The sequence below is a fragment of the Melanerpes formicivorus genome, unplaced genomic scaffold (genome assembly GCF_026170545.1).
Source record: "Melanerpes formicivorus ecotype bairdi unplaced genomic scaffold, bMelFor1.0.p_v2 SCAF_19, whole genome shotgun sequence".
Taxonomy (NCBI): domain Eukaryota; kingdom Metazoa; phylum Chordata; class Aves; order Piciformes; family Picidae; genus Melanerpes; species Melanerpes formicivorus.
The window spans coordinates 15126365-15137495 of NW_027142371.1; the positions used below are offsets into that span (position 1 = coordinate 15126365).

General features: G+C 62.5%; 2 protein-coding genes across 4 annotated transcripts in view; both read left to right on the forward strand.

Moving 5' to 3' along the window:
- RTEL1 (regulator of telomere elongation helicase 1) overlaps nt 1–1553 on the forward strand; it is a 57537-nt gene extending 55984 nt beyond the window's left edge. The window contains exon 31 of the mRNA XM_068150250.1: nt 1475–1553. Within this exon, the coding sequence (XP_068006351.1) occupies nt 1475–1542 (68 nt within the window). The 3' untranslated portion in view covers nt 1543–1553. The remainder of the gene's footprint in view (nt 1–1474) is intronic.
- A 1368-nt stretch (nt 1554–2921) lies between these two features.
- TNFRSF6B (TNF receptor superfamily member 6b) lies at nt 2922–10847 on the forward strand. 3 transcript variants are annotated; one of them, XM_068150292.1, is made up of 5 exons: nt 2922–2955; nt 3495–3661; nt 4236–4614; nt 7074–7271; nt 9915–10847. In XM_068150292.1, exons 2-5 carry the CDS (start codon nt 3626–3628, stop codon nt 10193–10195), a joined length of 894 nt encoding a protein of 297 aa, XP_068006393.1. In that variant the 5' UTR covers nt 2922–2955; nt 3495–3625; the 3' UTR covers nt 10196–10847. The 3 variants fall into 3 exon arrangements, with proteins under 3 accessions (XP_068006393.1, XP_068006392.1, XP_068006394.1); XM_068150291.1 differs by lacking the exon at nt 2922–2955 and having other exon boundaries at nt 3205–3661; XM_068150293.1 differs by lacking the exon at nt 2922–2955 and having other exon boundaries at nt 3206–3661; nt 9918–10847.
- Nucleotides 10848–11131: the final 284 nt, after the last annotated feature.

An 11131-nucleotide genomic window follows, 5' to 3' on the forward strand; every position in this document is an offset into this window, starting at 1 on the left:
AGGCTGCTGATGCATGCTGAGGAAGCAGCAGTGCCTGCCCCAGGGATCACAGCCAGGGCTGCTGTGCATCCTTACCAGCAGAGACCAGCAGCATGCCGGGAATCCACCCTGGAGGGAGCTGTGAGAGGCAGCCCAGCCCTGCTGGCTGCAGGATGCAGGGGGGCACAGCCCAGGCTGTGCTGTGGCCCAAAGCACTCCCAGAGCCCCAGCTTCACAGAATGCTTTGGCTTGGGAGGGACCTCGAAGATCATCCAGTTCCACCCCCCTGGCCCTGGCAGAGACAGCCTCCACTTTTCAGGCACACTGACTGCAGCTCCAAGAGCTCTCTTCAAGCATGATGAGGAGAAACTGGGCTGAGGGGAGGAAGGCTGCTGCCCACTGGGGTTTCCTTCTCCTTCTGGGCAGCAGCAGACTGGGCTGGCTTTGCTTTCCCTGTAAGCTGTGTTTAGCTCTTCTGAGGTTTGATCTTTAGCAGCCTGGAGAAGAAAGTCCCAGAGGTTCCCCCTGCACAGCCCCAGGGAGTGAGGGCTGGAGGTGAGGGCTCTGTGTGTGGGCTGTGGCATGAGGATCATGTGGGAGATGTGACCATGAACAGAGGGAACAAGAGTGAAAAGACCTTCTGGGAACTCTGAGCCTTCAAGGGGTCCAACAGGAAGCTGAGGACAGACTTCTGAGCAGGGCCTGTTGGGACAGGCCAAGGGGAGATGGTTTGAACTCCAAGAGGGAGATTCAGGCTGAAGAGAAGAGAGAAATGTTTGGTGCTGAGGGTGGGGAGAGCCTGGCCCAGGCTGCCCAGGGAGCTGGGAGCTGCCCCATCCAGGCACCATCCCAGACCAGGTTGTCTGGGGCTGTGAGCAGCCTGCTGTGGTTGGGGCTGTCCCTGGGGACTGCAGGGGTTGGTCTGGATGACTTTGAAAGGTCCTTTCCCACCCAAGCCACGCTGGGGACACAAGGAGCCCAGCTCTTGGCAAGGAGAGAAGTCCTCCTCTGTAGGGCTGTGGCTCAGACCCACAGCTTGACCATGTGTGCAGCAACTCTAAACACTGTCAGGAGCACCTCTTGGTGTTGGGGCTCCCAGCACAGAGGGAGCCACAGGGACTCAGTGTCCCTGTGATGCTCTGTTTGGTGTTTGGCAATCACAGCTGCTTGCTGGCCTGAGCTACCCAGCAGAGCAGAGCAGATCCATAGCAATGGGAGATGCTTGAGGGCAGACAGATGGGGGCATAAAGGCAGTCTGTCTTCCTTGGGGCAGGTGGAATTCCTCTCTTGGAGCTCAAGCAGGGAGGAGATCTTTGTTCCCAGGCCAGTGAGGGCACCAAGGGCAGCTGCTGTCTGAAGCTGGTGTCCTAATTGTTGGAGGTCTTCAGAGCAGACACCAGAAGCTGCCCTGGGAGCAGCAAGGCTGCCAACAGCAGTTCCAGGGAACATGGCTCATGTGGGAGGATGCTTTAGAGCCTTTGGTGTCTCCATGTAGCACTGCTGGAGGAATCACAGAGTCAACCAGGTTGGAAAAGACCTCAGAGATCATCAAGTCCAACCTAACACCTCCTGACAACTGAGCTGTGGCTGCAGGTGCCACATCCAAGCCTGTTTTGAACAGCTCCAGAGGCCAGGTGAGTCCCTGGCCTGGCTGCTGTCCCTCAGATGCTTTTCCTCTGAGCAAGCAAAGCCTTTGCTGCTGCTGGCTGTTGCTTTATCTTGCACAGAAGGTGGCAATGAGCTGTGACACCAAGGAGAGAACAAAGCCTGCTGGTGCTCCAGCTGAGTGCTGTCCAGGTGAGGCTTCATTTCTTCCCTTCCCTTGGCTGGGAGCCTCAGGAAAGAAGCTGAACTGTTTTTTCTCAGCTGCTCATTTGGCATTGAGTTTCAGCTGCCTCCTTCTGCTCTGCCCTGTGGCCCCACTCCTGAGACATGCTGCCTGCAAAGGTGAGTTTTCAGGTCCAGGGCAGGCTGTGCCCTCCATGGGCTGGGTGAGGATCTTCTGCACCTAGGAGAGAGGCGATGCTGCGCTGTTCTCCTTCCTCCTGTGCCTGGGGGGGACCAGAGCAGCCCCAGCTGGAGCAGCGGGGAGGTGAGCTCACCAGTGAGAGCTTCTGAGCTCTATGCAGAGCGGCCCCGGGGGGTTGCCTTCAGAGGGAAGCTGGAGGACAAAGTCCAGGAGCGAGCTGGGTTTCAGCAGGGGCAGTGCGGAGCGGGCAGCCGCTGCCCAGCGCCCTCCCCCGGGGCTCTGCTGCGCCCTCGACCTGTGAGCCTGAGCCCCAAACCCTTGGGGTCTGAGGTTTTGGGGCAGGGTCTCACCCGTAAGGCACTGGGGTGCCCCCTCCTCAGCTGCTGGCTGTCGTGACCCCACAGAAGGCAACTCCGAGGGGCTCAGCGCCAGAGCTGGGCTTGAGAGGTGTCCTTGGTGCTCACCGAAGAGCGAGTGAAGCTCCGAGAGAGCGCCGGGCCCCTGCCAGACCCCCGGGGCCGGAGCTGCTTCACAGGGGCAGCGCCGTCCTGCCGCGGGGGGAGGCAGCATGGGCGCTCCCCCCAGAGCCCCCGGGCAGCGCAGCCGGGACAGCGCTCGCAGCCAGCACTGGCACAGCTGGGCAGCGTTCGGGGGCAAACTGCGCCCCAGCAAGCCGCTGGAGGCTGTTACTGGGAAGTTGCTTGGCAGTTCCAGGCTTGGCGGGGGGGGGATTTCCCTGCCTCGCCCCGGCCAAAACAGAAAAATAACAGAAATAGTGAGAACCCTCAACAGAGGCCCCGGAAAGTAACTGCGAGCGAGAGAGCCCCCCCGCGGGTCGGGACCCCCGGCAGGGAAGCGGCGGCGGGAGAGCAGCCGGGGGCTGGGCAGGGGGGAGCACAGCGGGGGCGGGGCGGGGGCCGGGATGCTGCGTAAGGAGAAACCTTTCCGTGCCGCTGCGGAGGGCTATAAAGGTGCTGGCGGAGAGGGGAGCGGCGGGGAGCAGGGAGGTGAGCGGCGGGGAGGGGATGGGAGGGGAGGGAGGGAGGGAGGGATGGAGAGCAGCTGGTCCCAGGGATGGCATGGGATGGGCAAGGCAGTCTGTCCCGGGGAATGGGATGGGGAGGGAGGGCAGCTGGACCCGGGAAATGCGATTGGCAAAGGAGGAATGAGGAGGAAGGGGAAAGGGAAAGGGAAAGGGGACCCCAGGGGTGGGATGGGATAGGCAAGGCAGCCTAACCTAGGGAGCGGGATGAGGAGGGGGGCAGCCGGTGCTGGGGGCTTAGGATGGGAGGAAGGGCAGGCAGCCTGCCCCAGGAAATGAAATGTAAGGGGATGCTTCCCCCCCGCCGCCCCCAGCCCCCCGCGTGTGGGCGTCTGGAGCATGGTCCCCGGCTCTATAAGGCTGCAGGGGAGGCTGGGCTAGGCACAGCCGGCAGCTGGCGGGGGCAGGGCGGCTGCAAAGCACGGGAGGCACCTCAGCCTTCCCCAGCGCTCCTCACCCCTCGCTTGCTCCTCATCTCTTTCTCTTTCTCTTCCTGCTCTCAAGCTGGACGGCTGGGTCGCGCTGCTGCCGCTCCAGAGAGAAGCTCCAGCCCAGCTCTCCTCAGCACCAGCCTCTGAGGGACCCTCTCTGTCTCCCCAGGTGTCTGATCGTGGTGCTGGGAAGCCCTCGGTGCTATGCTTCCCTGCCCCATGCTGAGGCACCCGTCTGAGGTAAGCTGCCGCCTGGGCACACGTGCTTGGGACAGCGTCAAGAGGGCTCCGGGCTCCTCTGGCGATGCGCAGAGCTCTGATCTGGGCTGCCGAGGGAGTTGGAAGCTTCCCTGGAGCGTGCGAGGTGTTTGCCAGCTTGGAGAACTCCTCTGCTGCTGCAAGGGTCTCACCCCAGCGGGTGGGGAACGGACTGGGATGAAAGGAGGAGGAGGAGGAGGAGCTGCTCCTAGTGCTGAAAGCGGGAGCGGGGCTGGGCAGGGCACCACGAGGTGGTGGCGAGAAGCTGTTTTGGGAAGGATGCTTTGTGTCCCGGGCTGGCAAGAGGAGGGCGATGGGGAAGTGCCTGGTACCCGGTGCCACCGCTGCGTTACCCCTGGGGCTGAGGACAGCCTGGGGCGGCAGAACAGATCCTTGCCTCCGCCGCCGGGGATGCTGTGAGGCAGGCAGAGCTGAAGCGGCTCCAGCTGCGGCAGGAGGGCACCGCGGGCTGCCACCCTGCCTCTGCGGCCACGTCTGCAGCTCCTGCCTCCCCCAGAGGCCAAGCTGAGCTCTCTCTGCGATGTCTCTGCTGCAGTGGATGTTTGTCCCTCTGCTCCTTGTCCTGGGTGAGCTCAGCTGCAGCGCTCAGCCCACCTACCAGTGGAAGGATGCTGTGACCCGGGAGAAGCTGACCTGCCAGCAGTGCCCGCCGGGCACCTTCGTGGCACAGCACTGCAGCAGGGAGAGGCAGACCCTGTGCCAGCCCTGCCCGGATCTGCACTACACTCAGTACTGGAACTACCTGGAGAAGTGCAGGTACTGCAACGTCATCTGCGAGGAGAAGCAGCTGGAGGTGCTGCAGTGCAACTCCACCCACAACAGAGTCTGCCAGTGCCAGGAGGGCTACTACTCAGAGATGGAGTTCTGCATCAGGCACTCCGAGTGCCCACCGGGCTCGGGGGTACAGAAGCTGGGTAAGGACTGAGGGCTGAAGCAGGGCAAGGAAGCTGGGGAAGGCTCTGCAGAGCAGGGCTGGGGAGGAGCAGCTGAGGGAGCTCTGGGGGTGTTCAGCCTGGAGAAAAGGAGGCTGGGAGGAGACCTTCTGGCTCTGTGCAGCTCCCTGAGAGGAGGCTGGAGCCAGGTGGGGCTTGGGCTCTTCTCTCCAGTACTAAGTGACAGAAGGAGAGGAAATGGCCTGGAATTGTGCCAGGGGAGGCTTGGGCTGGAGGTCAGAAAAGTTTCCTTGCTGCAAGAGTGGTCAGGGCCTGGCCCAGGCTGCCCAGGGCAGTGCTGCAGTCCCCATCCCTGGGGGTGTGCAAGGAACCTGTGGCCATGGCACCTGGGGCCAGGGTTTGGTGGCCATGGTGGCGTGGGGCTGATGGTTGGACTGGGTGACCTTGGAGAGCTTTTCCAACCCAAACAGTTCTATGACAAGCACCTCACTGGGTGGCTGTGGCAATGCTCATAAGCCTCCTGCCACATCCCATAATCTCCAGTGGAGCTAAAAGGCAAGGAGAGAAACAGGGCAGGTGATGACTGCCCACAGCCTGACCTGCTGCCTCTTTGCCCCCCAGCACCCTTGCTGGGCTGTGGAACTGCTCTTGGCTTCTTTCCTCAGAGTGATTTCTTTGGGGTTTTCCTCCCTTTTCTGCTTTGGAATCCCCCAGCAGCAGGCCTGGGTGGGACACAGTGATCTGCTTCCCTGCTTCACTTGCTGTGACAGGCAGAGCCATCCCCACCCCCTGGAGCAGCAGCTCTCCCTGCCCTGGCTGCAGGCAGGTGGAGAGGTTCAAGCAGCTCCTGCTCCTCTGCCAGCTTCCTTTTCCTCGAGGCAGGGAGCTGGGAGCTTTGCTCACCTGGGCTGAAAAGGGCTGCTGAGGATGCAGGGGCAGAGCTGGGGGCTGTGTGCAGCTGTGGCCTGGGGTTTCTGGGCTCTCCTGAGTGCTTTGGGGAGGCTGCATCCAAACCACAGCACTTAGGGATGGACAGGTCCCAAAGCAGCAGTCAGCCTTCTTCCATCCATGTCTGGGGGAGACTCCTGGCTCCAGGACTCCCTCCCCTGCTGGGATGTCACAGAACCATGGAATTGCTTCTGCTGGGAAAGATCTCTGAGGTCACTGAGTCCAACCAGGGGCCAAACCCCGCTGAGGCCATCAAAGCGAGTCCCAGGGTGCCAGGGCAGTCACAGGCATGTGAAGGGTTTCTGTTCCTGCTGTTTTCCAGCTTGCTCAGCACCCACCCCCCCTGTGTGTGTGCAGTGTCCAGCAGGGCAGGCTGCCCAGGAGGGGGCTTGCCTCCTGCCCTGCTCTCAGCCACCAAGGCTGAGGCTCTCTCTGGCAATTCCAACTGGAAAACTGTGGAACCTCCTTCTCCTCCCCTGGCCACTGTGCTCCTGGGCAGGCTGCTGGGGGTGCCCTGCTTCAGCAAGGGGCTGGACTGGGTGACCTCCAGAGCTCCCTTCCAGCCCCCAGCATGCTGGGCTGCTGTGGGCACCACAGCTGGGTAGGACACAGCAGTGTGGGCAGCAGCAAACCCAGCAGTGTCTTGCTTCATGCTCTGAAGTGTGGAGGCTTTTGAAGTCCTTCCATGCACAGCAGTTCCAAGTTCCCAGTTCCCAGGCCAGATGAAAATCTGCTCTCTTCAGCTGCTGTCTGGAGCCTGGGTGGGAAACTGCAGAGAAGCTTTCACCTTCTCAGCAGCTTTCACTTTCACTTGGCAGGGAGCCTCCAGGTTCTGCTGAGAATCAAAGGGCTGCTCTGGCACCCAGCTCACCTACCCCCAGCTGGCATCTCCTGCTCAGGAGCAGCTGGGATGTCCCTTTGAGCCTGGCAGCTGGTGACAGTCGATGCCTTTGTGTCAGTTGCTCTGGTGGGGAGCTGCTGGGGCAGGAGCTGCTGTTTGCCCTGCAAGAGGCTGGCTGCTTTCCAGGGCAGTCACAGCCCACAGGCACCTCCAAAGTGTTACCCTCGGGCTTGGCCTCTCCATCCTTTTCTGGGATCTTCTCAGTGCTCAGCAGGAGCTAAAGGAGCTGTGGGGGGCAAGAGGCTGAGGCCAGACTCTGCTCAGTGGTGCCCAGGGACAGCACAAGGAGCAATGGGCACAGAGTGGCAGCCAGGAGGTTCCATGAGGAGAAAGTTGTTTGGTGTGAGGGAGCAGAGCCCTGGAGCAGGCTGCCCAGAGAGGTTGTGGAGTCTCCTGGTGTGCAGAGCTTCCAACCCCCCCTGGGCACTGTGCTCCTGGGCAGGCTCTGGGGGTGCTGGGCTGGAGCAGGGCTTGGCCTGGGTGAGCTCCAGAGCTCCCTTCCAGCCTCTCCTTGGTGGGACTGGGGGAATTCTGTGACTGGTGTCTGTCACTCCTTGTTCTGCCAGCAGCTTCTGCTCCCCTGCCAGTCTGTGCCCCTGCTCTGACAGCCTCCTCCTCTCCCCATGCACAGGTACCCCCTTCGAGAACACCCAGTGCCAGGCCTGCCCCCCTGGCTTCTTCTCCTCCTCCTCCTCCCGCACCCAGCCCTGCCAGCCCCACCAGGACTGTGAGCAGCAGGGGATGGTGACCAACGTGCAGGGCAACCAGTACCACGACACCCTCTGCACCTCCTGCAGGCTGGAGGGAAGGAACAGCACACAGGCAGCAGGTGAGCTGGGTCCAGGTGAGCTGGGTGCTGGTGAGCTGGGTAGAGGTGAGCTGGGTGCAGGTGAGCTGGGTGCTGGTGAGCTGGGTGCTGGTGAGCTGGGTGCAGGTGAGCTGGGTGCTGGTGAGCTGGGTGCAGGTGAACTGGGTGCAGGTGAGCTGGGTGCAGGTGAGCTGGTGCAGGTGAGCTGGGTGCTGGTGAGCTGGGTGCAGGTGAGCTGGGTGCAGGTGAGCTGGGTGCAGGTGAGCTGGGTACAGGTGAGCTGGGTGCTGGTGAGCTGGTGCAGGTGAGCTGGGTGCTGGTGAGCTGGGTGCAGGTGAGCTGGGTGCTGGTGAGCTGGGTGCAGGTGAGCTGGGTACAGGTGAGCTGGGTGCAGGTGAGCTGGGTGCAGGTGAGCTGGGTACAGGTGAGCTGGGTGCAGGTGGGCTGGGTGCAGGTGGGCTGGGTGCAGGTGAGCTGGGTGCAGGTGAGCTGGGTACAGGTGAGCTGGGTGCAGGTGAGCTGGGTGCAGGTGGGCTGGGTGCAGGTGAGCTGGGTGCAGGTGGGCTGGGTACAGGTGAGCTGGGTACAGGTGAGCTGGGTGCAGGTGAGCTGGTGCAGGTGAGCTGGGTGCTGGTGAGCTGGTGCAGGTGAGCTGGGTACAGGTGAGCTGGGTACAGGTGAGCTGGGTACAGGTGAGCTGGATACAGGTGAGCTGGTGCAGGTGAGCTGGGTGCAGGTGAGCTGGGTGCAGGTGGGCTGGGTGCAGGTGAGCTGGGTACAGGTGAGCTGGATACAGGTGAGCTGGTGCAGGTGAGCTGGGTGCAGGTGAGCTGGGTGCAGGTGGGCTGGGTGCAGGTGAGCTGGGTGCAGGTGAACTGGTGCAGGTGAGCTGGGTGCTGGTGAGCTGGGTGCAGGTGGGCTGGGTGCAGGTGAGCTGGGTGCAGGTGGGCTGGGTGCTGGTGAGCTGGATGCAGGTGAGCTGGGTGCAGGTGAGCTGGGTGCAGGTGAGCTGGGTGCAGGTGGGCTGGGTGCAGGTGAGCTGGGTGCAGGTGGGCTGGGTGCTGGTGAGCTGGATGCAGGTGAGCTGGGTGCAGGTGAGCTGGGTGCAGGTGAGCTGGGTGCAGGTGGGCTGGGTGCAGGTGAGCTGGATGCAGGTGAGCTGGGTGCAGGTGAGCTGGGTACAGGTGAGCTGGATACAGGTGAGCTGGTGCAGGTGAGCTGGGTGCAGGTGAGCTGGGTGCAGGTGGGCTGGGTGCAGGTGAGCTGGGTGCAGGTGAACTGGTGCAGGTGAGCTGGGTGCTGGTGAGCTGGGTGCAGGTGGGCTGGGTGCAGGTGAGCTGGGTGCAGGTGGGCTGGGTGCTGGTGAGCTGGATGCAGGTGAGCTGGGTGCAGGTGAGCTGGGTGCAGGTGAGCTGGGTGCAGGTGGGCTGGGTGCAGGTGAGCTGGGTGCAGGTGGGCTGGGTGCTGGTGAGCTGGATGCAGGTGAGCTGGGTGCAGGTGAGCTGGGTGCAGGTGAGCTGGGTGCAGGTGGGCTGGGTGCAGGTGAGCTGGATGCAGGTGAGCTGGGTGCAGGTGAGCTGGGTGCAGGTGAGCTGGGTGCAGGTGGGCTGGGTGCAGGTGAGCTGGGTGCAGGTGGGCTGGGTCCAGCAGCACTTCAGCCAACTGGGACTGGATCTGTCCCCAGCTGGGCTGTGCCTGGGGCTTGTCCTGCCCTGGGGTATCCAAATCTGCCCAGGGAAATAGAAACTCTCAGGAGAAAGCAATGCTCTGTGCAAACACTTCCTGCAGCTGCTGGAGTGTCCCTGTGCCCCATGCAGGAGGGATCTCCTCCTCCTTCCACAGCACAGGAATTTTCAGGTGGTGTTTTCTACCTCCCCACTGCAGGATGAGCGATTCTGGGCAGTCCAGGCCCAGCAAGGGCTGGATCCAGCACCCCAGGGCAGACCTGGCCTTTGGCCACTTAGTGATGTCCTTATGGTGCTTTTCTTCTTCTTCTTCTTCCTCCCACCTGGCTTTTTCCACTGGCAAAAGGCTCCTCCTGCCCCACCTGTCCCACTCCACACCTGCTGGCACAGAATCACAGAGTGGTCAGGCTGGAAGGGACCCCCCAAGGGCATCCTGTCCAACGCCCCTGTGCTCGGCAGGGACACCTCCAGCTGGAGCAGGCTGCCCAGGGACGCAGCAAGTCTGATCTTGAATGGCTCCAGGGTGGCTCTACCACCTCCCAGGGCAACCTGTTCCGGTCTTGCACCACCCTCCCTGTGCAGAACTTCCTCCTGATGGCCAACCTGGCTCTGCCCTGCTCCAGTTTCAAACCACTGCCCCTGGTCCTGTCCCCACAGCCCCTTCTGAGCAGTCCCTCCCCAGCCCTGCAGATAGGGAAGTGCAGCTCCAGGGCAGGTTTCTCAGCTGGCCTCCCTGGGCTGAGCTGTGGCTGGAGAACAGTATCCAGGTGAGGACAATGCCACAGGCTCACAGCCTGGGTCGGGCTGGAAAGGACCTTTCAGGGTCACGCAGTCCAAGCCCCTGCAGCCAGCAGCGACTCCTGCAGCCAGAGCAGCATAGCCTGGCCTGCAGTGCTGCCAGAGAAGGGGCAGCTCCCAGCTCTCTGGGCCGATGTCCCACAGCCCCCCTGCCTCTGACCCCTGGCTGCTCTTGCCCCAGCAGTGCTGGGAGACGAGGACTGCAAGCAAGCCGTGATAGACTTCGTGGCCTACCAGAACATCTCCGTCAGGAAGCTGAGGCGGCTGCAGCAGATCCTGGAGGGCTCCCCGAGGAAGCAGGCACCGGGCAGCAAGGCAGCCATGCAGGAGAAGTTCAGGACTTTCCTCACCCGCCTCAGGGAAGACCACTACGAGGTGATCCGGCAGCTGCTGGAGGCGCTGCGGGCGGCCAGGCTGCACTCGGTGGAGGAGAAGCTGCGCCAGCGCTTCCTGCTGTACTGAGCACAGCCGCTGCCCCCGGGGCGGCTCTGCTGGATGCTGCTCTGCTTGGCTTGGGCTGGGGCTTTGGTGTGATCTCCTGCGGCTCCATTAACTTATTCATCTTTCCCAACCCCACCCGAGGTGCAGCCTCAGAGGGGAGCCGTGGGATGAGCTGAGCCAGGCCGGCGCAGGTCCAGCTCTGCCTGGGGAGGTTGCTGCTGCAGGATGGGGTCCTGGGAGCCCCCACATCCCGCTGCCAGCGGCCACTGCAGCTCCTGGCAGCTCTTCCTGTGCCAGCAGCTGCTTACCAGCACTCAGCAAAGGTCAAGGTTTCAGCAGAGGAGAAAGATGAGGCCAGGAGCATGTTTGCCTTGGGGAAGATCCAAGCTCCTCCTTTACAGCCAAGAGCTTTGTTTGAAGCTGCCTGGAGCCTGGGTTGGTTCCTGGAGGGGTTTGGGTTTCTGGAGGGTTTGGGGTTGGGTAGCTTCCTGGAGGGGGTTGGGGTGGGCTCCTGGAAGGGGTTTGGTGACTTCCTCGAGGGGACTTGGTGGGTTCCTGGAGGGGATTTGGTGACTTCCTGGAGGGTTTTGGGTCTGGTTCCTGGAGGGGGTTTGGGGTTTGGTTCCTGGAGGGGGGTTGGTGGGTTGCTGGAGGGGGGTTGGTGGGTTGCTGGAGGGGGTTGGTGGGTTGCTGGAGGGGGTTGGTGGGTTGCTGGAGGATGTGTGGGTTGCTGGAGGGGGGTTGGTGGGTTGCTGGAGGATGTGTGGGTTGCTGGAGGGGGGTTGGTGGGTTGCTGGAGGATGTTTGGGTTGCTGGAGGGGGGTTGGTGGGTTGCTGGAGGATGTGTGGGTTGCTGGAGGGGGTTTGGGGTTTGGTTCCTGGAGGGGGGTTGGTGGGTTGCTGGAGGATGTTTGGGTTGCTGGAGGGGGGTTGGTGGGTTGCTGGAGGGGGGTTGGT

Bases quoted from the DNA above. Each gene is read 5' to 3' on its own strand.
- TNFRSF6B (XM_068150292.1), top strand. From the start codon at position 3,626: ATGCTTCCCTGCCCCATGCTGAGGCACCCGTCTGAG. The intron at 3,662-4,235 runs GTAAGCTGCCGC...TCTCTGCTGCAG, and splicing joins TGCTGAGGCACCCGTCTGAG to TGGATGTTTGTCCCTCTGCT. The intron at 7,272-9,914 runs GTGAGCTGGGTC...CTCTTGCCCCAG, and splicing joins GAACAGCACACAGGCAGCAG to CAGTGCTGGGAGACGAGGAC.